This window comes from Lissotriton vulgaris, chromosome 6 (assembly GCF_964263255.1).
Source record: "Lissotriton vulgaris chromosome 6, aLisVul1.2, whole genome shotgun sequence".
NCBI lineage: Eukaryota > Metazoa > Chordata > Amphibia > Caudata > Salamandridae > Lissotriton > Lissotriton vulgaris.
In genome coordinates, this window is record NC_141694.1 from 163,030,713 (window position 1) to 163,057,739 (window position 27,027).

Consider the following 27,027-nt stretch of genomic DNA (forward strand, 5'->3'; position numbering starts at 1 on the left):
GATCGAGGTCTGCTGCCTGGCCGTGACAGCCCACCGGGACAGGTCGCTGCAGTGAGGCCTGCACTGAGCTGCTCCTCCCGCCTCTGGAGTGGAGATCCGAAGGTCCGCAATTACCGGCAACTCAGACTTTGCTGCAAGTTTCCCCTAGCAGTCTGGCAGCGGTGTGCTTCGGAGTTGAGGGGAAAGTAAACGGACACGCACAAGAACAACGTTTTGTTGGGCAGGCTGAATAACTGTTAATCAGGCCCCGATAGGCACTGTCCCCATACTGCCTGACTGGGACGGCTGCTTGCCTATCCGCACCTGTTCTCTGCTACGTCTCTGCTGGTGGGGGGGCTCACAGATCACCCATCAGCCCAAGCTACATTGGAAAACGGCTCACCGCCTGCTGGAAATGCCTGTCCCCCCCCTCTGAGACGCTGGGTCCCGCAGTGCCTCATTACTACTAGGCACCAATCCGCCATTTTATCCGCTGAGGCCTGGTCTGCCTACTCCCCTCCTTCGTACCCCCCGGCTGCACTGACTCACTGCGGGGCGGACTACCTACCCACCAGCCTTTACTCTCCACGCGGTGGACTGGCCCTGGGTCAGATTGTGCTGGTTCCGGTGGTGACCGGGCGCTGACGATACCAGGTACGGATATCTCCTAAGCTACTGCGCCCTTTGGCCTTAAAACCGGACTACCCCCCACGGCCCTCCAGCCCCTGGCCCGTGCTGCCCCACGCTCTGGCTACCGCGTTCCCTCCAGCGCCCCTGCAGCCGAAAGGAGTTATGGGCCGCAGCGACGCCAGGCAGTCAAAGATCCCCTTCGAGACCAAGAAAACGCCCAAATCAACGGCTGGTGCGGAGCGGAGTCCCCCATCACCGGAACCCCAGGAGGAGGACTGGAAAACCCTCCTATTAGGCATGAAGCAAAGCCTCACGTCCATCGACTCCAAAATGGACGCCATCAACTCTCGCATTGATAGCGTAGTCGCCAAGCTAGAACGCCACGACACGCGTATCCAGGAGGCTGAGGACAGAATCTCTTCACTGGAAGACGGTGCCACCTCCAGCTCCAGGCAGGCAACTCAGATGGACAGACTCCTCAAAATAATCGCAGATAAAAATGAGGATTTGGAGGCGAGGTCCCGCCGCAACAACGTCCGCGTCGTGGGCCTTGCTGAATCCACAAACACGGGGAAGATGGAGGTCTTCGTGGAAAACCTGGTTGTCGAACTTTTTGGTAAGGAGGCCTTCTCCCCCCATCTCATCGTCGAGCGCGCGCACAGGTCTCTCGCCGCGCGGCCACCCCCGGGAGCCCAGCCGAGACCGATTATTGCTCGTTTCCTCAATTACAGAGATCGTGACGCTGTGCTGCGGTGTGCCAGAGAACAGGGCCCAGTAAAATATGGCAATACTACCCTGTCTTTCTTCCCTGACTTTACACCGTCGGTCCAAGACGCCAGACGTAAATTTGCCGGAGTCAAAAAGAAACTTCAAACTCTGGGGATCCCTTATGCCATGCTTTACCCCGCCAAACTAAAAGTGTCTCTTCACGGCAAACAACACCTTTTTCAAAACCCTCAGCAAGTGGAGGATTTTTTGAAGCAGCAGAGGAAGGAACAATCCCGAGAAGATGCGGAAAGACTACGCTCCAGATCGCAATCTCCATTGTCCCAACAAGACTGACTCGATCCACGGATGTGTACACCACAGTTACTGCCTTCGCTTACTCCTTGACCTTCTTAGCCGGAGGCCACAATGGGCCGATTGCTGCCTTCGGGCTACTGAACTACTTCCTACATTGCATCTTGGACTACCATACCCCTCTTGCAACTAGGGGTTTGCTGTGGGAGACCCAACTGCTACTTTCCCCGGTGAGGTACCGGCTCTATTGCTAATACATGTTGGTCTGATATATACACATGTGCTCGATCACCCACCTCCGTCCCGCACCTTTGGGCGGGTGAAAGTAGGGAGGTGGGAGGCAGGTCTGGTACCCCTAGGTTGAACCCCCAATGGGTGATCCCCTGCGAGCCTCTCCCCTTCTTAGGGTGGGAGGTGGTATGTTTATGCTCTTCGTTTTGATGTTATTGGAATGTTGTGGGGGGGTGGGGTGGGATGCTCTTTCTCGGCTGGTTGGGGATGCCGTAGTGGGGGGGGGAGGGTGGGGGACTTTGGTTCTCTTTGGGTTCAGGGAGGGGGGGTGGGGACTAATGGCCCGGCCAGTTGGGGTTGCCGGTGTGGGAGGGTCTATGCTAAGCTTCAAATCTACAACCCTTGATACGCCACATACCACTGTAATGTTCAGTCAATACTGGGTTGATGGTCTAATTGTATTCCGGCCAGTTGGGGTTGCCGGCAATGGAGGACAAATAGTCTGTTTCAATTCTGTTGGATTAACTATTGCAGATATACCCAGGAGAAGGGGAGAATGTGGGAAAGTACTGGAAATTGATCAAGTTAGAAAGCTCACTGATTTCTGTCCGAACTTGAATGCTACGAATACATGCCATAATTCGCTTTCACTGTGGGGATGGGTGATGTAACAGATGCGCCGCCAGCGCTCCAATTTCAGCTGGTGTCGTGGAATGTACGTGGCCTCAATAATCCTAGAAAAAAACGACGAATACTGGGATACCTAGACAGACATGGTGTATCAATAGCTATGCTGCAAGAAACGCATTTAGTGCCGAATGGGCCCCCTTTGTTCGCTTCAAGGTGGGCATCGTGCAGGGTTTTCTCATCTTACTCAAACTACGCTAGGGGTGTTACAATCCTGATAAAGAAAGGTATGGGATTTACCCCAGCGGGCTCAGACACTGACTCAGGTGGCAGATACTGTATGGTATGGGGGAAGCTACACTCTCACATGGTTCTCTTTGCATGTTACTACGGCCCCAACACAGATGACCCATCCGCACTTCTTACAATGTGTGGCAAGATTCAAACTCTAGGTATAGCCCACGTCATACTGGGAGGAGACTTCAATACTGCTGTGAAACCTGCAATGGACAGATCGCACCCACAGTCAATACATTATACTCATACTCAACGCACTTTATTGGACATCGTGGAGGACCATCACTTGACAGATGCTTGGAGACACTCACACCCCTCCCTACGGCAAGGCACACACTTCTCGGCAGTACACTCCACCTGGGCACGCATTGATTATTTTTTTCTGACCGCAGGCCTCACTCCCTGGGTGGTTAAAACTCTGCACCTCGCCCGCACATTCTCTGACCACTCACCTGTCCTGCTTTCCATGCGCGTCCCCCTTGACGTCTCTCCTTACTTGAACTGGCGCCTCAACCCTGCACACCTCACAGACTCGGCCTTTAAGGCGGACCTTGAGCAAGACATACAAGACTTCTTTGACCGTAACACTGACTCTGTCTCAAGCTTCACTACTGTATGGGAAGCCTTTAAGGTCACCGTGAGGGGATGGTGCATTTCCAAGGGAGGGGGAGTCCTCAAATCCCTTCGAGGCGAGCTACGTAAGCTAGAAACTGAAATACGAGCTCTTGAACAGAATATCTCTCACGGGGCGCAGGAACGCAAAAGGCAGGCTCAGATACGAGAAAAAATTAACGAATACACCGAGGCTGCAGATAGAGAATGTAAATTCCTGGGGAAACCCTACATAGCGCGCACATACGGAGAGGGAGATAGGCCTGGGAGGGCGCTGGCGTCGGCTGTTAGGCCCCCCAGACACCACAATTATGTCACTGCTCTGCTCGACGAACAAAAGGTACCACAGAGAGACCTCCCTGGACAGCTCTGTGTACTTACGGACCATTACACAACACTTTACACCTCCCAAAGACAATCACCACTAGACCTGCACACATACCTTGAGGACACTGCGATAGCTTGGATGGGCCCCACACAACAGCGGTTCTTACACCATGAATTAGAACTGGATGAAATAAAGGACGCTATCATGTCCATGAAATCTGGCAAAGCTCCAGGGTCAGACGGCCTACCAATAGACTTCTATAAAACCTACATTCATTTGCTTGCCCCTATACTTAAACAGGTGTACTACTCCGCTCTCGAGGAAGGCATCTTGCCAACTAGTATGCGTGAAGCCCTGATAACATCCCTTCTTAAACCGGGCAAACAACCAGAATTTTGCGACTCCTACAGACCTCTTTCTTTATTAAATACGGACGTTAAAATACTAGCGAAGGTCCTAGCGACACGCCTGAATCTCCTGATGGACCGGTTGGTACTTCCAGACCAAGCGGGATTTGTCCCTAACCGCGCGACCTCCCACAACCTCCGCACCTTGCAGGCTGTACTTCAGGATATTGACCCCAGATGCGAGGCTGCAGCGGTTTTCTTGGATGCCACTAAGGCGTTCGATTCCCTGGAATGGGACTACCTGCTGTCGCTAATGGAACGGATGGGAACTCCCTTTAGCTTCCTAGATTGGATCAGACTATTATATACTAAACCGCACGCTTCAGTCCTACTAAATGGATCTCGATCAGCCCCCTTTGAAATACATAGGGGTACTCGTCAGGGATGCCCACTATCCCCAGTACTGTTTGCAATAGCTATTGAACCCCTTGCGGCCAAACTTAGGCAACATCATAATCATCGATCATTGATCTACCCTGAACGACAACTTCTCATTTCACTATATGCGGATGACATGACTTTATACATTCACAAGCCGCGAGACAACCTGAATCCCCTCCTGCGCGAAATAACCAGATTTGGTGCCATAGCGGGGATACAGATAAACTGGTCGAAATCTGCCTTGTTCCCCTTAACAGACAAAACTCTCCAGTTCCCACTCGACTACCCACTGCTATGGGAAAATGACGAGATAAAGTACTTGGGAATCAACATAACCAGGAACCGTGAAGCCCTGATTAGGGCGAACTACGGCACTGTCCTGGACAAGGTGACAGACAGCGTTACTAGATGGATCCACCTCCCGCTGTCCATGGCTGGACGCATATCCTTGATTAAGATGGTAATCCTCCCTAAGATGCTATACCTTTTCACTAATATTCCGTACAGCCCCGGCTCGTACTTCTTCCGCGCACTGGATTCCCAGTTGTCTAGACTTATATGGGGGGGGAAGCAGGCAAGGATGGGATTGGGAACACTCATGTTGCCATATCACCAAGGTGGATTCGACGTACCAAACTTTCGGTTGTATTATGACTGCGCGCAAGGCCACTTTGCCGCTTACTGGCTCCATCCACCTCCCTTCATGGCGCACCTGGCTGTGGAAGATGGGTACATGAGGCCTGCACAGCCATCGAGTTATCTCTACTCGGAGGCCCGTATTACTGACCGCGACCCCTCCACAGTGGACTGCACGGTACTGGCCTGGCGTAGAATCGCTAAACGCATGGATGTTACCTTTTTATATTCCCCGCGCATGACCCTAGCGCACGACCTCAGATTGAGCATCACCTGTGAAGAAATAGGCCGCAAAATGCTCACCAAACTAGCCCTTCACTCATGGGGGGATTTATACATACAGGGGCAATTTCGAACCTCAGCTCAATTTTTTGGGGCACATACACCCTCCGTCATGGACACGTTCCTATACACACGGTTACGGCAAAATATTAAATCTGTCACACCCAGCTTCCCTGACGAGCCGGAGGTCATGGCACCCTTACATGCTCTGCTACAGAGTGACACCCCGAAACATGTAGTTTCCATGTTATACAAACATGCGTACGCAGCCTCTACTCCTCCAGATCTCAGAGCGAGGCGAGACTGGGACGAGGACTTAGATTCCCCACTCTCGGACGATCAATGGGAGGAAAGCTGCTCACACACGAATTCAGTAACAGGTAATGCTCGCCTCAGACTGGTCCACTTCAAGTTTTTGCATCGCCTATACCATACCCCTGCTAAGCTGCGCCGCTTTGGTCTCCGGGACAATGACCGCTGCCTCAGATGCAAACGGCCAGGAGCAGACTTTATCCACTTGGCGTGGTCCTGCCAGGCTGTTGCCTCATTCTGGGTTAAAGTTTTCGGAGCCATGTCTGACATGGTAGGGGTAACGGTCGAACCCTGTCCCAGAATTGCTCTGCTTGGCCACTCTGCCCCGGCGATTAAGACAAACAGGAAATTTTTCGCGCTCGGATTTTTAATTGCGAAACGCCACGTAGCCTGTAGATGGGGTAGGGGTCGAGCCCCCAAATTCAAAATATGGCTGTCTACAATGTCGACTTGGCAGGAACAACTACATAATTATGCCGAACTGTTACCTCATAAGTCACGCCCTAAAGACCTCTGGGGCCCACTCACTGCTTACCTACTCCGGACACTATCTGATGAGGAGCCCGCACCTGATAGCCGTGAGGACACGGGCCACGTTGCACGATCTTCAGGGCCCATTGACACAGCCGATTCTCTTCTGACTGACGCTATTGGACTCCCCTCCCCCGCCCTCTAAGTACACTATAAGACATGGGGTTTCGATACCAACATAGGCTTTGTTCAATGTCATAAGCATAGTAAACGGATATGTAACGGCGCATTACACCTGCCTTGAGTGATCGGGAGGCGTGCCACTACCCTCCCGGCTCATACATTATTCTCTCCCCACGTTATGCAGACCGCACAAAACATGGCATTCAAGCACGTAACGTCCACTCCAATGCACAGACATGATCATAGACTGCACTTATTGCCCCCCCATCCCCCCCCCACAACAGTTATGTCGGTCACTAAGCGGCGGAGTTCACCCACTTCTAGCATACACGGATCCCCGTAAGGGGAAGCGTCACAACCTTGCTCTGCGCTAAAAGATCCTCTGAGCCACATACGAAGTATGGTGGATACTCTGTGGGCTGGGGCTGATCACCTTTTGTTTTCATAGTCTACTATGAAAGGTTTAGAGTTCAACAAAAAATGGAAAATGGGACCTCAATTGTTCACTGTTTGTCATTAAATGGTTATTTACCTGCGAAATAACATATTCCTTTACAGCTTCATTCACTTTACAACGCGGCCGGCCCAGACGGGTTGTAGGCATCATGCTGTGTTAAATCAATGTTCCATCTTACATAGTAACTGGATGCAAAATCGCTACTTGATATGGCTGCCGGCCTGCCTACGCGGGTTATAGGCGTATTAAGCTGTGTACTGCTTTTCAATGCCAATAAAGGTCTTCAAAAAAAAAAAAAAAAAAAAAAAAACAAACCCCCAATCTTAGTGACCAAAATTTGCTCCATGGAGAAGCTGGACGGGTCAGGAGGTGTGGCAGCAATTTTCAGCCTTGACAAGCACTGATCCGCTCCACTGGAAGGTTGTTGTTTGTTCTCACGTCTTGTTTTGTTTTCCCTAGATGTAACCTTTTCTGGTTTCATGAAGAGCTGTTCCAGCGACGACAATGATGTTTGCATCATGTCAAACCCCGAGAGCGCACAAGTCATGTTCCCGATAATAGCAGAAAGAACCACAATGTCACAGATAAAAGACGTGAATCCTTAAGCCAAGAAGGATAATGACCCGCTTCATCACTTTTGAAACGCAGGGCTGCACCCTATTTACTAGAATATGGTGCAGCTCTGAGTTTTCCCCTGTGCTGGTGCTAACTTTAGCTGCCTAGCGCCAACTCAGGCACCCTTGCACCATAGTGCAAGGATGCTTGTGTTGAGGGGAAGATTGTTTATGTGCAGGACAGTCCACCTTCCTGCACATAAACAATCTTTAAATGCAGTTTTGTAACTTGTATGTGTGCTGCTTAATGCAAAACAGCATTCTTTTTTAAAACAATTGTTTATGTGCAGGAAGGGGGACCTTCCTGCACATTTTAAAGAGGTCTGCTCTGACTCCTTTGTTTCAGCACTGTTTTTTTCCGGGCTCTGCCAAGGTTCCTCACTTGGGTGTTAACTTAGTTAACAATCCCTGAATCTTTTTTAGAGAGTGAGTGATTCCAAGGCTTGCCATGCGAGGAAGTTTGCAACTGTGATTTAAATCTAAGGAACTGATTTAGAGTTTGGTGGACAGGCTATCATACATGCCAACAGACACGATTCAGGTGGGAAACTCCCAAACGTTTAAACCCAAACCGGCTTTATTTTGGGTGTCTTTCACCTAAAAGTCCCTCTTTTTCAATGTAAGTCAACGGGGTTAATCATTCCCCTTATTTTTTGTTTCAAAATCTCCCTATTACCAGATTCAAAATGTTGACATATTTGGGTTATTCCATCACAGCATGATGTATATCCCGTCCGCCTTATTACTAGTGCCTTAGGATATAATGCACGTATAATAAAACAAATGGGTCATCCGTCATATTTGGGCCAGATTATCCCATCGACCAAACTCTAAACCAGGCCTTAAATCACAATAGAAACAAGCATTGGCAATGCAAATAGGTCTGGCTTATTTATTTATTTAAGGAGTTTTATATAGCGCTAGCCTGACCTGAGGGTATTGGACCGCATCACAACAGATTTTGAGCAAGATCCATACAATAAACAGTATTCTGACATATAAGTTTGGTAGTCCCAGTGTGCTGAGCAAGATCCATACAATAAACAGTATTTGGACATATAGGTTAAGAAGTCCAAGTGTGCTGAGCAGCATTGAGGTAGTACGTGAGTCCTGGGGTAACCTCGAATTGTGCATGTTGTCTTGGGGTTGATACAATAAAGCAGGGTTCGACAAAATAGGTTCGGAGATCCAAGGGTGCTGAGCAGCATTGAGGTTGTCCGTGAGTCCTGAGATAACCTCATAGAGAGCACGTTGTCTTGGGGTTAAACCAATTAAGGGAGGGGGAGCAATTGGAATAGCAGGGAAGAGGAGAGTCTTAGAGTTACTATGTCAGGAAGAGATGAGCAACATTAAAGTAGTGCGTGAGTCCTAAGATAGCCTCTTAGTGTGCATGTTGTCTTGAGGTTGATACAATAAAGCAGGGTTCAACAAAATAGGTTCGGAGATCCAAGTGTGCTGAGCAGCATTGATGTTGTCCGTGAGTCCTGGGGTAACACCTCAGGCAATACCAATTGTTAAAGTCCCTAGAAAAGTAGTGTATTTTCCTATGTTGTGTCATATGATTTTATGCATTTTTGATTCCAAAAATGTTCTGCGCAATTCAGGAATGTGGTCTTTTTTTTCCTTTTTCTTTTCTTTTCTTTTCTTATCTTTTCTAGTGTCACCCTAAAATCCCAATCCTCTACCCTGCCAGTAGTCACCCTTCTATCACTTTTTTGAGTTATGTACAGGGTGGTAATGGGGAAATCTCACACTCACAAACCCCCAATCTTAGTGACCAAAATTTGCTCCATGGAGAAGCTGGACGGGTCAGGAGGTGTGGCAGCAATTTTCAGCCTTGACAAGCACTGATCCGCTCCACTGGAAGGTTGTTGTTTGTTCTCACGTCTTGTTTTGTTTTCCCTAGATGTAACCTTTTCTGGTTTCATGAAGAGCTGTTCCAGCGACGACAATGATGTTTGCATCATGTCAAACCCCGAGAGCGCACAAGTCATGTTCCCGATAATAGCAGAAAGAACCACAATGTCACAGATAAAAGACGTGAATAAGTTCTTCTTCCACACCTCCCAACCATGGTACCGTATCCAGATATTTGTATGCTGTCTTACTTTCCTTCATAATTGTATTTTAATTACCCTCATAATCACAAAACCTGTGAAGCGACATAATTCATAACTTGCAACACAAGTGACTTGGAGAACTAATGTGGGACCCTTGGGACAAAGTACAACATTTGCATTTATAATGTGGTAAAAATGTTTAAAATCTTTCAAAACTAAGCAGTTTACCTACTCCCAAATATCTCATAAGGAAACATTTACAATGCTTTTTCAAGCTTGAATATCAGACTTCTGTCAGGAGAAAATCATAAATAATGTGTGTCTAAACAGTATTTGAGTAGATTTTAATTACATTATTAGCCCAGCAGCACAATTGTGTATGAACCTGGCATTAGGAGTGAGCGCTATTTCTCCTCCTATTCTCATAGGTGTTCATGATAATTTGGGGTGCATATTTTGTGGCATATTTACAATAAAGTGGCGAAGCGTGTCCTTAAGCCAAGAAGGATAATGACCCGCTTCATCACTTTTGAAACGCAGGGCTGCACCCTATTTACTAGAATATGGTGCAGCTCTGAATTTTCCCCTGTGCTGGTGCTAACTTTAGCTGCCTAGCGCCAACTCAGGCACCCTTGCACCATAGTGCAAGGATGCTTGTGTTGAGGGGAAGATTGTTTATGTGCAGGACAGTCCACCTTCCTGCACATAAACAATCTTTAAATGCAGTTTTGTAACTTGTATGTGTGCTGCTTAATGCAAAACAGCATTCTTTTTTAAAACAATTGTTTATGTGCAGGAAGGGGGACCTTCCTGCACATTTTAAAGAGGTCTGCTCTGACTCCTTTGTTTCAGCACTGTTTTTTTCCGGGCTCTGCCAAGGTTCCTCACTTGGGTGTTAACTTAGTTAACAATCCCTGAATCTTTTTTAAAGAGTGAGTGATTCCAAGGCTTGCCATGCGAGGAAGTTTGCAACTGTGATTTAAATCTAAGGAACTGATTTAGAGTTTGGTGGACAGGCTATCATACATGCCAACAGACACGATTCAGGTGGGAAACTCCCAAACGTTTAAACCCAAACCGGCTTTATTTTGGGTGTCTTTCACCTAAAAGTCCCTCTTTTTCAATGTAAGTCAACGGGGTTAATCATTCCCCTTATTTTTTGTTTCAAAATCTCCCTATTACCAGATTCAAAATGTTGACATATTTGGGTTATTCCATCACAGCATGATGTATATCCCGTCCGCCTTATTACTAGTGCCTCAGGATATAATGCACGTATAATAAAACAAATGGGTCATCCGTCATATTTGGGCCAGATTATCCCATCGACCAAACTCTAAACCAGGCCTTAAATCACAATAGAAACAAGCATTGGCAATGCAAATAGGTCTGGCTTATTTATTTATTTAAGGAGATTTAAATATCGCTAACCTGACCTGAGGGTATTGGACCGCATCACAACAGATTTTGAGCAAGATCCATACAATAAACAGTATTCTGACATATAAGTTTGGTAGGCCCAGTGTGCTGAGCAAGATCCATACAATAAACAGTATTTGGACATATAGGTTAGGAAGTCCAAGTGTGCTGAGCAGCATTGAGGTAGTACGTGAGTCCTGGGGTAACCTCGAATTGTGCATGTTGTCTTGGGGTTGATACAATAAAGCAGGGTTCGACAAAATAGGTTCGGAGATCCAAGGGTGCTGAGCAGCATTGAGGTTGTCCATGAGTCCTGAGATAACCTCATAGAGAGCACGTTGTCTTGGGGTTAAACCAATTAAGGGAGGGGGAGCAATTGGAATAGCAGGGAAGAGGAGAGTCTTAGAGTTACTATGTCAGGAAGAGATGAGCAACATTAAAGTAGTGCGTGAGTCCTAAGATAGCCTCTTAGTGTGCATGTTGTCTTGAGGTTGATACAATAAAGCAGGGTTCAACAAAATAGGTTCGGAGATCCAAGTGTGCTGAGCAGCATTGATGTTGTCCGTGAGTCCTGGGGTAACCTCATAGAGAGCACATTGTCTTGGGGTTAAACCAATTAAGGGGGAGGGGCAAATTGGAATTGCAGGGAGGAGGAACGTCTTAGAGATACAATGTCAGAAAGAGATGACGTGCAGGGAAAAGAGTATTGATGGGGTCTATCCATTCGGGAGAGAGCGGTTGAGGAAAAGGATTTTAAGTTGTTTTCTTAATTTTGTGAAAGTACCTTTGCGTATGAAAGAAAGTGTCTTTTGTATCACTGATAGGTTAAGGCACTCAGTGAGCCACCATCTATGTACTGTCTCTCACTGTTGCTCTCCTGCATCCATTCATCCATCTACTGACTCATTCTTGCATACAATCTCTGACATAACAACAATAAAATGCACACAATCTCAGCAATACATGGACTGTAAATTAAAAGAAAGCAAGTAGAAAGAAGAATACCTGATGCTATGTAACCAGGACAGGCTTATGCTTGCAATATCAAAACGAAACATAGTGGCATGTGATTATCTCGTAGAAGTCTTGTAATCAGTCTATCCTTGTTTCAAAGTTCTAGCATGGCTGCCACATTTAGAGCCGACACATTGGCCATATTGGAATGGTAAAACAATGATACAGTATGGACAACAGCGTTCCATAATGGTTTCCTGGTTCAGAGGCAGTGGTCACGTGGGATACAGTGCACTGCTGATAAAATAAGCGGCAAACTAGTGACCCATTAGCACTGCCTGGAGAACCGTTGGATCGTCTTCAGAAATATTGAAATAAACCAAGGAGAAGCAAAGAAAAGAAAGGGGAACCATAAAAGGAGAAAATTGAAAGCTAAATGACTGGAGAACCAGCCCTGACACTGAAGTGCACTACTTTTCAAGTAGATATGCACATGTGATCCTATAATTCACAGAACAAGACAACCAATGACAAACGTGAACTGAACTATTACCCCATGCTGTATGCTATCATAGATGGAAGCAGAGCGCGACTGACACTTAAACAGACCAGTAGCATAACAGAGCTGAATCAAAGGCCCTTTATGTACCTATATGGATATATATTCATATATATGGTTGCAAGTAAGAGCACCCCATCTGCTCCCGTCCGCGCCTGACCAGGGGCGGGGGCCAGTTATAATGCCCGTTCCCTGATGTATACCTCAAAAGATTCTTATAATCTTTTTGTATGCAGCTGCCAACCTGAGTCCTCTGTGCTGCAAAAACATGGTAGTCTTGGCATATTAAGCCCGAACCCTCTGGATATTTCACACTCTAAACAGTCAAGGCCCATCATGACTGCTATTGATAATGCTTTTCCGGGGATCTCTAAGACTACTTGCTCGGCAGAGATTTTTTCTGTTGTTTAATTAAACATATGCTCCCTGGTCAGACATCAACTTGAATTATTCTCTCTTCTTGAATAAGATTCACCTGACATTCTACTCATTACCTAAACTTGGCTAATGTAGTAATCCACATCTGACATTTTAGCTGCCCTTCCTGGCAACTACTATATAATCAATGCCAACAGACCTCTGGGGAAAAAAAGGTGGTGAGGATGCTGCAATAGTTAAAAAGCATCTTATTTTTGACCAATCTTACTCCTGTACCTATCCCAACAGTGGATAACATTCTAATTAAGCTTGACTCCCCCACACCCCCTTGATAGGCATTTTTGTGTATAGACCCGCAAGCTACATATCTCAATTCCCCAAACTCCTAAATGACTCTCGGGCCGTTAGATAAAGTTTGGACCACAAACCTAAACATAGTCAACCTGATGGTCTCTCTCTGTATATGGTTGGATCACTATTTGATCACATTTTCTATAAACAATCTAGCATACTCAAAATCCCCCCATGTGCCTGGGTACATTTTCTGAAAATTGGAACCTCGTCAATCTTAGTACCTTTCATGCTGTATTAGCAGCTACCTTACCATCTCACTCGGAAAACGTAGACATTTTGGAATACACAATTTCGGATTGGCTCAAAGTAGCCAGCAACACTTTTGCCCCCTTCATAAATTTATACAAATGCATCTTCATATGGCCTCTAAATGGTACACTGATGAATTAAGGAAAATTAAACTTGAATTGATCCAGAACGAATGTAACAGGCGCAAGGCATACCTACCTGGAAAAAAGGACATCTACGTATAACAGTTAAAAACGTACAAGTAATTAATCTGGGAGGCTGAATCTACATATTTTCCCCCCAAAATTGTAAATTCTGAAATTGAATCCAAAGACATTTTTGGAATTGTTGCAGAGTTAGCTAACCCAGATAGAGTAAAAGTCCAGATCGTTTCTACTCAAAACCTATGTGACAAGCTGTACACTTTTTTTACTGACAAAATAAAAACAATAAAAGATAGCATTTCCCCTGGCTCTGCTGTCAGTGACATTTCACTGGAAGATACTAATTTTATGACATGCACGGCCTTCCCACCCATTACTAAAGACCAACTTTTGGACTTGCTGTTCAAAGTTACATTGGGATCACATGACTATATCTGTCCCCCTTGAATTCTAAAAAACATCTTCACACTTACCCCAGACCCAGTGATGTCCTTACTCAGTCTATCTCTGAACAAGGGCATACTGCCACCTGCTTTTAAGAAGGCAGTGGTAATCACCCTACTAAAAAAAGTGGGAGAGGTTCCTACCATGTTGAAAAGCTACCACCCCATATCTTTACTACCCTATTTGGCCAAACTATTAGAGGTTGATGTTGCTCAACACCTGTGCTCCTTTTGGGAGGAGTCTGCCTTTCTGGATCTTCATCAAGTGGGATTTCGTCCCTTCCACTCGACTGAGACTGTCATTCTCTCGGTAGCTTACGACATAAGGGAAGCAGCAGGCATTGGTCCTCTTGGAAATGTCTACAGCTTTTGATACAGTGGACCATATCCTTTTGGTCGACTGTATCAAGACCCCAGGCCGGCAAGGTACAGCACTAGACTGAGTAGAATCCTTCCTATCTGATCTCTCTCAGTCAGTCCGTCTACTTCCCTTCTGCTCCACAAGGATTCAGCTAAACTGTGGAGTACCTCAAGGGTCTGCGTAATCCCCCCACCTATTCAATGTTTATTTTCCCCCTTTCGTACGTGATCTACAAAAAAGGACAGGGAAAATCTACAATTAAGCGTACAACACGTAGCTGCTCTTCCAAATTGATAATTCCTCTGAATCTATAGAGCTTTTTCAGAACACCATGGTATATATTACAGATTGGATGAATAGCCATCAACTGAAATTTCATTTGGGGAAAAATTAAATTGTGATCACTAACAACAGAATTCATAATTAGGGCTCACTTCCCACTTCTAAAAAAGCATTAAAAAGCCTTGAAATCCAGATTGACAAGGACGTCTCAATGAGGCTACAGATAGAAGCAGTGATTTCCTCCTACACTTTTCAACTTTGTAAGCTCAATAAAATCAGGAAATATTTTACCCCGAAGCCATTCTTTAGATAACAATGTCATTAGTGATGTTGCTTAGGACTGCCACAAGACAGAATAAGAGGCTGCAGACAGTACAAAACCAGGCAGGTTTGGTGTCCACCAAGACATTGCCATACTAAGCTCCTGATGAGAAAGATGCATAGGCTCTCAGATGCCCAGCGGACCATTTATAAATTATTTTGGCTGTATTATTTTTAAATCACTCTATTGGAAAAGCTCAACTTTTGTGTCCTCCAGAGTTCAAAGCTACATTCCAAAACACACTCTCAGATCAGCCCATCATAACATGTTAGCTGTCCCTAAGTTCAAAAAGAAGAGATTGGGTGGCGCCAGATTTCTGTGATTGCCCAAATCTTTTGTACTCCTTTCCCTCGGACATAAGAACTACCACTGTTTATCCCAGACTTAGGACACTTCTAAAAACCTGGGTTTTTAAACAAGCTTATAGCTAGATGCACAACCCTGATGTTCTCCCCTCTAACCAGCGCCATAAAACCTTTTTGGTGTACGTGTGCTATACAAATGCTGTGTAACATGAATAACATATTATTTAACGATTTTCTTTGTTACAAGACCCTGACAGCCAGCTAAGAAGAGGTTCTAGCACGAAAAATACGAGTGCAGAACTTCTTTCTTCAGGCTTTGTGAGAGGCAGTAAACAACACCAAAATCCTTCTCTACAAAGGTAATCTGTGACAATGTGTTTAATAACATAGGGTTTAATACAGAGAAATAACAATTCACCCCTAAATGCCTAGTGACTTTAACATGTGCTTTTTACAAGCAATATGTTAGGCCTCCTGTGTTTGTCATAATGTTTCATAAAAAACAGATCAGGCCTAAGGCATTGAAGATATTTTTTCCTAGTGTACTAATCAGGCCTCCGCCTGTTATCATTGGCTTGTGAGCATAACAAACTCAGGCCTATGGTGTTCATTTTAAACCCTCCCACAAGGCAGCCATCAAGTATATGATAATACAATTACAAATATGTACACAATGCAGATGTTAAAATAATTTGAAATCCCACTATAATTCAAATCACCAACATCAAACCCTTGCCTCTTAAAGTAGTCTGGCAGATTCCATGTAACAAAATATCTGCCTACAGGATTTAGCACAGTCTAATAACAAGTCACTCTCAAAAGCATGTTGTCTTTAAAACTTTTTTTTAACAATAAGTAGTGTCTTTGTTATAACATTTCATAATAAACAGATCAATTATCTGAAATGTGGCATGACTTTTCCCAATGAACCGATGAGCCTGTTTTCCAATTGCTTTACACTTTTCCACATGCTGCTCATAATAAGTAAGTAAGACCAACTTGGTTTGTCATTTTTTCCTTACAAAATGATTGCACCGTAGTAATCTGACATATGTTTTTCCAGTGTACTGATAAGGTCTCAAGGGCCCGATGTAGGTAGGCCGTTACCGATCGGTAACGGCCGAAAATACCGATTTACGGCCCTTACCGATCGGTATACTGCCATCGAGATGTAGGGCAAAGAAAAACGTCCAAATCGGTACAAATACCGATTCGGAACGGCTACTGAATTGAAAATAAACCGATACGTACATACCGAAAATCGGAAATGTAACGAATCGGTAACACACCGAATCGGATTCAAATACCAAATCGGTCCATGTACCGAATCGGTAGTGACACCGAGTCGGAAAATATCCGAATCGGTCCATGTACCGAATCGGTAGTGACACCGAGTCAGAAAATATCCGAATCGGTCCATGTACCGAATCGGTAGTGACACCGAATCGGAAAATATCCGATTCGGTCCATGTACCGAATCGGTAGTGACACCGAATCGGACATAAGCCGAATCGGTCCATGTACCGAATCGGTAGTGACACCGAATCGGACATAAGCCGAATCGGATAACCTACCGATTCGGTAGAATCACAGATCGGGAAAGTCCCCGATTCGGACAGATGGGGAGATGTAGGGAAGCACAGAAATACCGATTTTGGCTCAAAATCGGTATTATTCACTCGGTATTTACCATGGATTACAATCAGGTGGTAACCAACTCCAACCCATAAAAACAGACCCAAAATGCATTGCAACTTGCAGGATGGCAGCTTTTTATGTCATTGCGAGGCGGCTACGGCTACAGCAGGAAGGACAGAGGGAATGGCAAAGAGAGGAACAGGTATACAGACAGAGGATCACCCTGTTCATGCTCACAGAGGCAGAGATCCTACAGAGGTACAGGCTGGACTCAGACACCATTCTGGAGCTCATCAGGGACCTCAAACCACTGTTGGACCACCCCACCCCAAGGGCACACGCCATCCCAGCGCACGTCCAGGTGCTATGCAGCTTACACCTGCTTGCGTCTGGCGGCTATCAAAGTGGAGTTGCAGCGGTAGGAGGGGTGACCCAGAGCAGCCTGTCAAGGTTCTTCCACACATTCCTTGACGCCATGATACACAGGATGGACCAATACATCTCTTTCCCTGCAACCCACGCAGAACTGCTACAAACTAAAGCTGACTTCTACCAGATGGCACAATTTCCCCAAATCATTGGCTGCATAGATGGCACGCACATTCCGATTTGCCCCCCAGCTGACACAGAATACATATACCGCAATCGGAAGTCTACGCACACCATCAACGTGCAGGTGATCTGCAATGCGAAGTGCACCATCACAGACCTGGTAGCAAAATTCCCAGGGAGTACCCACGACTCCTACATTTTCCAACAGAGTGGCATCTACGCACGGCTGATGGCTGGTGAATTTGGTGAAGGATACCTCCTAGGTGAGACACATCATCAGACCCCCATAACACAAAGTAGCTAGGTGTAATACATGTATGCATGTGAGTAATGTTACCCCTTTTCCTTCCAGGTGACAGTGCATATGCCCTCCGCTCATTCATACTCACCCCCTACCTCAACCCCTCCACACCCAGCCAAAGGAGGTATAACCGGGCCCACAAAAGCACAAGGAATGTAGTTGAACGGACCTTTGGCATCTGGAAAAGTAGATTCAGATGCCTGCACAAGAGTGGAGGCGCAAGGCAGTATACCCCCATCACCTGCTGCAAGATCATAGCTGTCTGTGCAATGTTGCACAACCTTGCGGTGAAGAAGGGCACTGAGGTGGAGTTGTCTGACTACGAGGACCATGACGACGACAATGCTGTGCCACTAACACAGCCTGCTGGGGTGTCTACGCCAAGTGATGGCAGATACAGATGAGAGGAGATTACAGAAAACTATTTCTGAGTGAGTACAGATGCACAGACAGGTAAATGGTTGTGGGGAAAAGCAAATTTTAATAATGTTGCAACACCGTTACTGCACTGATGTGCAACAAAATAAAATGTGAAAGTAAAGAAAACAAATGTCTAAGGTCCGGGTTGCCTCACCCGCCCTGGCAAGCCTACTTCTTGGAGCGCTTGACAGCCCCACTGGGCTGTGCCTCACCCCCTTCCGCATGTCCTGCGGCTTCTGCGGAGCGCCTGGTGCTCCTGCGCGACTCCGACGCAGCGCTGGCCGGGCTGCTGCGCTGCTGCTGTCCCCAGCATCCCCCAGGTCCAGGGCTGGATTGGCGGCAGTGTTGGAGATTATCATTGCCTCCATGGCTGTTGTGATGCGGGCCATTCCCCTGGTGACCTCGGCGGTGTTTTGTGTCAAACTTGCCTCCATATTGGCACCACGCTGACACAGTTGTGCGGTTGCAGCAGCAAGGCGGCTAATGGATCGGTTTTGCACGCGGGCATCCCGCCTGCGCTCGTGCTCGTGCTCCTCAAGTCTTCCGCATAACTGTGTTATGGCTGTGGTCAGCCTGCCAAGACCTGCAGCAACCTCCTTGTTCGTGTCTACAAATGCCTTGAACCCTTTCACCATCTCGCCCATCTGCAGGTTGTGCTGGCGGAGCTGGCGATTGCAGGCCATGATTGACTTTGCCTGCTGGCGTTGGATTTTAACCATGCTGCCTTCAAGGCCCTGGAAGACACTGCCCTCCCGTGCCGGCGCTGCAGTGCTGGAAATGGCACGCCTCCGGGTACTGCTGCTGCCGCCCTGCTGTGTGGGCTGGGGTGCCACTGGTGTGGGTGTGGTGGTGGCCGGGGCCTGACCCGCAGCTCCCTGGATGGGGTTGAGTGTAGCCACAACCAGACTCCTGGCAGGAGATGTGGTAGGTGCAGGGTGGGCCGTTATCGGAGAGTTCTCAGGGGAGAACAGCAATGGGGGTGTGCCTGACATTTGTGGGGAGTGAAGGAAAGCGTAGTCAATTACCAGGTCTCCCTCTTCTCCCTGGCCAATGGTGTTGTTCTCCTCATCCTCCTGCTCCAGGGCAGCCTGACTTGTGCTAGGCCCTGCCACCGCACTGGTAGTTGGTGCTGGTGCTGGTGCATCAGTACCTTGTGGTCCTCCGCCTGATGGTGCCCCTAGGTATAAAGAAGCATTTGTAAGTGAGTGCCGATGTATTACAGTCACTACAATTAAAGCATTGCACATGTCCTTGCATATCCTTTGAATGTGTTCCACTGTTTTCTATTTTGTGGTTCTGCACTGCCATATTTTGGAAACTTCTGCTGACTACATTTACCATGATGCTTTACTCTTGTATGTTGGTTGCAGTACAGGGCAGGGGTTTGGCTGTGCATTGTGTCTAAAGGGGAGGTGTCTGGTAGGATGTGTCATGATGCGCATGCTTCTTACCTGTAGCTGTAGCTCTGGCTGAGCTGTCCAGGGTCCCGATTCCTGTCACACACTCCCTCTCGATGGTGCTGGACACCAGTTCCTCCAGGTCCGTGAGGGGTGGCGCCGGGTTCCTGCCCCCACCAGTCACTCCAGCTTGCCTCTGCAGCTCAGCCATCTTGCGTTTCGTCAGGATGCGGATGTCGTACAAACGTTTTTTAAGGTCATCTAGGGTCCTGGGGGTGACACCTACAGCGTTGACCTTCTCACCTATCTCACTCCAGAGCCTCCTCTTCGTGCTGTCCGGCACAGTGAGGGACAGCCTCCCGAAGAGCTGCCTGTGCACCCTCACCACCTCCTCCACCAACACCTGCAGCTCTGTGCTACTAAACTTTGGTTTTCTCTTCTGGCCACCCTTCTGGCTCTCACTGGTGCTTGCCATCTTGCTATCCACAGTTCTCTGCCTCCTGCTCCCACTGCTGCTCACTGTGAGTGTTCAGCTCAGGCTGGCTCTCCAGAAAGTTCTTAATGAGCTGCACCTGCCTGGGTTGCCACTCCCTGCTTGGGTGGGGGAGGGTGGATCCACCTCATTGGCTGTTTCGGATTTTACCGATTCGGATTTTACCGAATCGGATTTCACCGAATCGGATTTAACCGATTCGGATTTCTCTGTGGTTATGTTTCGCGCCAGGATACTCTTGAGTAATTGTGCGCGCAATAAATATCCTTATAACATTGTTCAATGCATTCCTATGGGCATTTTGGCCATGGGGGTGTATTCCGACCCCCGATTCGGTAATTGCCGATTCGGTGGTAGCCGAATCGGTAATTTCCGAATCGGTGGAAGCCGATTCGGTACTTTCCGATTCGGTCCGTGCCGAATCGGTACGTATCGAATCACAATACCGATGCCGACCGATTCGGTATTTCTTCTGTGTTTTTTTCCTACATCTCGTTTTCCGATTTCAGAATACCGAATCGGCCCGCCTCGGTATTTTGAAATCGGAAAAACCCATTTACCTACATCGGGCCCCTAGTCTTTACTAATAGCTTAACACTTTATACAACACAGTCCTACTGAACTGTGCAAAACTGGCAGCCATCATGCACGTAGGTTAAACTTACAAATATGTTCAAATATATAGTTGGCAAAAAATATACCCCTGAACTCAGTAGGTCTAACAAAATAAGCATAGGATAATTCTGCTCCCAGTTTGTTAGCATGGGTGACCAAAACAAAACCCTTTTCTACTATGGTAATCTCTGAGATTACATGTAATCATATACTTTTCTACCACCTGTATCATGTGACATCAACCCCCTTTTAGAAGCCTACTGAATTCACAATATGCGTTTCACAATAAATAAACCAGGCCTTCTGCCTTTATAATAACATTTCGTAACAAACAGGCCAGACATACGGCATATGGCCTAAAAACGTCCCTGCTTGATAATCAAACCTTTAACTATTATCATTGGCATGTTTCCATAACCTTCTCAAGTACTGAATGTAAGCTTTACCTCAAGTCAAGCATTAGGCATAAAGTCATAAAATTGCAAGTTTGTACAAAATTACAGCTGGCAGCGCAAAGTACTATCTCTTCTAACAGGGCTTAACGAGGATTATCACAGTCTTATATACCCATGGTTTGTCAGAGGGGGTAACCAATGCCCAAAAAACGTCCTACTAAAATAAAATGTGAGATTCTATTTAATAAAAACACTTTCTGTAGACTTTTATTCAGAGCAATAACAATGCACCATTAAGTACCTTTTGACTTTAACATATGTTTTTCACATTCAGTATGCCAGGTCGGCTGTCTTTATCATAGCTTTTCATAATAAATAATCAGGCCTATAACGTTTATCATTGCCATGTCACCAAAACCAACTCAAGCCTAATGTACTGAGCATAAGCTTTCTATAAGGTAATGATCCGGCATAGAGTCCTAAAAGTACAAATGTATACAAAAGTAGAGTTGACAAAGCAAAATACTATGTCTACAAAGACAGTCTAACAAGGATTATTATACTGCATATCTTTAATCCGTGCACTTTGTTCAGTTGAATCACAAACATCAAACTCCTTGCCTAATATTGTAATCTGTGAAATTCCATGTAACAAAATACCTGCCTACATTGTTTAACACTGTGTAATAACAATCCATACTTAATAGCATGTTTTTTTTAAACTTGTTTTTCACAATGTGAAGTAGTGTGGCTCACTGGTTAGAGGCGGCAGACCCGAGAGCAGAGGACGGCCCGGGACCAGGGTTCGATTCCCGGCGCTGCAGGTTTCTGAACCAGGGTCAGCGGACTCGATAATTCTCTCGCCTCGGTGCCCACTCTGATCAGCGATCACACTCGGCAACTCTGGGCATTAGCTTGCCTCATCTTCACTAACAGCCCCACCAGACCGCCGGGGATGCCTGGTCTCACCCTGGAGATACCCATTAAGGGACCATCTCTCAAGGAAGCCAGGAAGGGTTTCGCAGCGGTCGAAGCGCCTTGGGACCCTACGGGTAAGTAGTGCGCTATATAAATGCCTATACATACATACATACAATAAGTAGATCAGGCCTAGTGGCTTTGTTATGAAATGTCATAATAAACATACCAACTATCTGAAATGTGGCATGACTTTTCAAAAATGAACCAATGAGCCCTTTACCATTGGCTTTACACTGTACCCAAGACTGACCAATTCAAGTGCACATAAACTGGCAATCACCATGCAATCAATTATAAAATTACACATGGGTAAAAATGACAGCTTGCAAAACAATATACAACCCACTCAACAGGGCCTAACAAGAACAATTTATAGAGAAAACCCTCACAATTTGTGTAAGAGGGAGGCCAACGCCAAAACTTTGCAAGCTACGAGGCATGTAAGGAAACCTGTAACATGTAGATTACATGTAACAAAATACCAATCTGTAGGCTTTAGTATAGAGCAATAACAATCCACATTTAAATGCCTACTGACTTTACCAAACACTTTTCCACAATAAATCTGCCAGGCTGAGTGCGTTTGTAATAACATGTCATCATTTTTATTTTATTTATTTATTTTAGCGATTTGTAAAGCGCCTGGTGACCCGAGGGCATCCCCGCGCTATCATTTTTATGGCGATCCGAGGACAGAAGGAAAGACTTTATTTAGGGAACAACAGCGTTTTCAGATTCTTCCTAAACATCAAGTGATTGGATTCACGACGAAGGGTGCGGGGGAGTGCATTCCATCTAGTGGATGCTTTAATCGAGAAGCGGCGGCCGCCCGTACGTGTCTTCCTGTGTCTAGGGACATTGGCCAGGTTCTCAATCTCCGAGCCAAGGAACCTGGGGGCTTTGTAGGGAGTAACCAGGTCTCTTAAAATAGCAGGGCCGGAACCATTAAGCAGTTTGTGGGCAGTGCACAGGGCCTTAAATTCGACCCTTTGGCGGATTGGAAGCCAGTGAAGAGCCTGGATTGCTGGTTTGGCTGATACTCTGGAGGGGAGATTCCAAAGTAGCCGGGCGGCTGCGTTCTGCGTCCGCTGGAGTTTGGACAAGGTAGCTTCTGGAGCTCCGAGGTATATCATGTTGCAGTAGTCCAGCCGCGCAAGCACCAATCCCTGGACTAGGAGTTTCCTGGATAGGGGCGGAAGTAGTGGGAGGATCTTCCGAATGGAGCGCATTAGGCCAAAGCAGGTCCCTGCCGTCTTGGTAGCTTGAGTTTTCATCGACAGCTCGGGTTCTAGCCATACTCCTAAGGTTTTAATTTCCTGTTTCGGGGCGGGGATTTCCCCGAATACGTCTGGCCAGACCGAAGGAGGGATGGTGGACCATTGCTTGCCCAAAAGCATGACTTCGGTCTTTGAGCCATTTAATTTGAGCGATGACTCACACATCCAGGTGTGGATATTTTTAAGGCAGTTTTGCAGATTGTCTGGGTGTTTGTCCAGTTGGGAAAGTGAGACGACTAATTGGGTGTCGTCTGCGTAGCTTACTATTTTAATCCCGAAGGGGGTAACCACATCTTTGAGGGGGGCCATGTAAGCGTTAAATAAAGTTGGGCTTAATGAGGACCCCTGGGGGACCCCGCTCGTAAGGGGGAGGGTGGCAGAGTGGAAATTGCCATCCCACACCTGGAACGAGCGCCCTGAGAGGAAAGACTCTATCCACCTGAGCGCCGAACCTGCAATCCCTGCCGCAGCTAGCCGATGAAGTAGGACACAATGGTTTACTGTGTCAAAGGCTGTGCTTAAATCCAGGAGGATCACCGCCACTGATCCTCCTGAATCCAGGATGCACCTAGCCTCCTCGATGACGGAGAGAAGGGCGTAGTCCGTGCCATGGCCTGGACGAAACCCAGTCTGGGACTGCCGTAGGATGTTGTTGGCTTTGAAATACTGTGACAGTTGGCCATTGACCAGTTTCTCGGCCATTTTACTGATACAGGGGAGGAGTGAGATTGGCCGGTAGTTCGCCATGTCGGCTGGGTCCAGCTGGGGTTTCTTTAGGAGTGCTTTAACAACTGCACTTTTCCAGCTGGGGGGGACCGAACCTTGGGAGAGAGATATGTTTATAAGCTCCGTGATTGTGGGCATGACGACCGGGGCTACAGTTTTAAGGAATCTGATAGGGGCGGGATCTAAAGGGGAGCCGCTTTTCATTTTGGCCAAAGTAGTGTCTACCTCGTCTCTTGTTACTGCCTTAAAGGTGGTGAGCTGGGGAAGCAAACTGTTTCCTGAGTAATTAGTGGAACTCTCATTGTCCGAGTGGTTCGGCAGGCTAAGAGGGGGCCGAGAAGTTAAGATGCGGTCGATTTTTGCATTAAAATAGTTGGCCAGCTCATTACTTCTGTCCACCGGGGGTGTGTTAGATGAGGGTGGAACAGGTTTTTTCAGTAACTCTTTTACGATGAGATAAGATTCCCTTGCCGAGTTAGTGGCGTTTTTAATTCTTGTGTCATAATGAGAGGCTTTCGCAAGCTTTAGGGAAGATTTGTATATTCTCACCGACCGCTGATACGCATCTTTGCTTGCGTGCTGCCAGTCTTTCCTCCATAGCCGTTCTGCTTTCTTGCAGTGTTTACGGAGAGTCCGGAGTTCCGGAGTGTACCACGGGGCAGATCCTAGTTTCTCATTCTTATTCTCGCGAGTTTTTATTGGGAGGATGGAGTCTAGAGAAGTGGTAATCCATTCTCTGAATTTACTGTCTGCAGTGGTCGGGTCTTCCGAGGGGGTCGGGATAGTCGAGTTCAAGGTTCTGGCCCAATCCTCTGTGGATATTCTGGCCCATGCTCTGTCCTTAATATAGGTGGTGGGTTTGTGGAGTTTCTTAGAGACTCCTGGAAGGCAGAAAGGGACCATGAAGTGGTCCGTCCATGGGAGGGGAAGGGACTGTGACTTGAAGAGTGATGTCATTCGTGAACACCGGATCAAGCAGATGGCCTTTGGTGTGCGTGGCTCCGGAATTTGAGAGGTGGAGGCCATATGCCGCCAGTTCTCCAATCAAGTCGACCGCCCCTGTGTCTAGGGGGTCATCAAAATGAATGTTAAGGTCCCCTAGTATCGAGAAGTTGGGGGTGGAGTGGGCTTGGGATGCGATAGTATCAAGGAGTGCTCTAGAGAAAGTGCCCGGATGCCCAGGGGGACGGTAGATTAGGAGTCCTGCTAGTGTGTGGGTCGGTCCTACATGGATGGTGAATTGAAGGCTTTCGGAGTCCGTGATATGAACGTTCATTGATTCTGCAGGTGAGATGGTCTCGATAAATGATCGCCAAGCCTCCTCCTCTACCCGAAGGGCAGGGCTGGGACTGAGCGAGGAAGCCTGGGGGAGTAGCCAGGATAACGTCTGAGTCCGAGTGGTCTGTAAGCCATGTTTACGAAAGGAACAGGATGTCAAGCTCATGATCTTCTATTAGATGATTAATTAGTAATGCGTGTCTAGGGAGTGAGCGACAGTTCAAGGTGGCTAATTTGAGAGTTGTGGGCAAAGCAGGTCGGCTGGGGAGTTTGAGCTGGGCTGGGCGGCAGCGAGTGCAGATAGTATATGGTCCTTCAGGATCATGCACATAATTGCGTGCAGTGTCCATAGTGGGTCTAAGACTAAGGAGGTCCCGGCGTGAATAGCTTACCGTGGAGGCAGCCTGGTCCGGCAGGGGTTCTGGCCCTAGGCCCGGCTGTGCGCCGACGGGCGCAGACGGGCTTGCCTTAGGCGCGCCTTTGGCGCGCAAATGGCGCTCCCGCTGCGTTCGTCCGCTGCGCTTAATGAACAGATCAGGCCTGTAGCTTGATCTTTGGCTTGCCACAATAACCGATTCAGTTCTGAATAAGCTTTGGCTTAAATCAAAACTTTCCAAAACAAAACAAAACTTAAACCAAAACAAAGCACATAAAAATGGCCCAATCTAATCCGGTACGCAGGGGAACCAACATGTGAGCGTAAGCCACTCTCTCAGTAGTACATTTTTGTTGATCACAGAAGTTCAGGCATCCGTTGCACTGTTAGTGTAGCCATAACCATGGGTATCCCATACTGCTTTGAAACCCAAATCTGCACTCTGAAATCTAAAGTTAATGATGGAAGGGGATGGTTCTGGGGCTATAATTCATTGCTTGGTGCTGCCCTCCTCCAATCTGTGCTGCTGCCTGAGAAAGACAAACATAATTAATAATGTTGCTATCTAAGACTCTTTTGGACCATTGCAATGTTGTGCGTGCCTTAAATATTCAAGTTGATGTAGTTGGATAACGAAGCAAAATGATCACAGCTTTGTAGAGGGCAGTACTTTTTAGAGGAAGCACACAAAACATGTGGGTGGAGCCAAAGCCATAGTCTTGGTGATTCTCACATAATTGTCTGACAACTGTATTGTCAAGACAGACCATATTGAAATGGTTGCTGTAGAACACAACATTCAGATATTATTACACCTGAAGAGCTTTCAGACAGTGTCAGAGTGTTACAGGAACATTGCAAATGCCAGGGTAGTTAAACGGTTACCAATAAGAGGACAGTGTAATGATGAGGACAGTAATCGTACTCACTTGTTAAACAGTTGAACATACATACATTTGAGCATAATATATTCTTTAAACACTGTCAAATCAATTCCTCAACTAATAAGAGTCTGTTAAAAAATATATTTATTACAATTGTATATCAATTCATCAATTTTGACAGCACAATCGCAAATCTAAAAAAATTTAAAATCAGTAAGTAATCATTCATCATCTAATAAATAGGAAGAAATATAAAAATCTAGCTGTAGTATTGGCTGGACTGTTCCCATGAGGAACAGGGTCAAGACTGATTTGCCTATGGCTGGCTCTGAACTGAGGTTGCAAAGTGAGCTAAAGAACTATGATGGATTCAACCCAGATCTATGACTGGGGGTGAG

At 46.7% G+C, this 27,027-nt stretch overlaps 1 protein-coding gene across 1 annotated transcript in view; it reads left to right on the plus strand.

Annotated features, from left to right (window-relative positions):
- PKHD1 (PKHD1 ciliary IPT domain containing fibrocystin/polyductin) overlaps nucleotides 1–27,027 on the plus strand; it is a 2,083,594-nt gene that overhangs the window by 2,044,185 nt on the left and 12,382 nt on the right. The window contains exon 58 of the mRNA XM_086926200.1: nucleotides 9,374–9,542. Within this exon, the coding sequence (XP_086782326.1) occupies nucleotides 9,374–9,542 (169 nt within the window). The remainder of the gene's footprint in view (nucleotides 1–9,373; nucleotides 9,543–27,027) is intronic.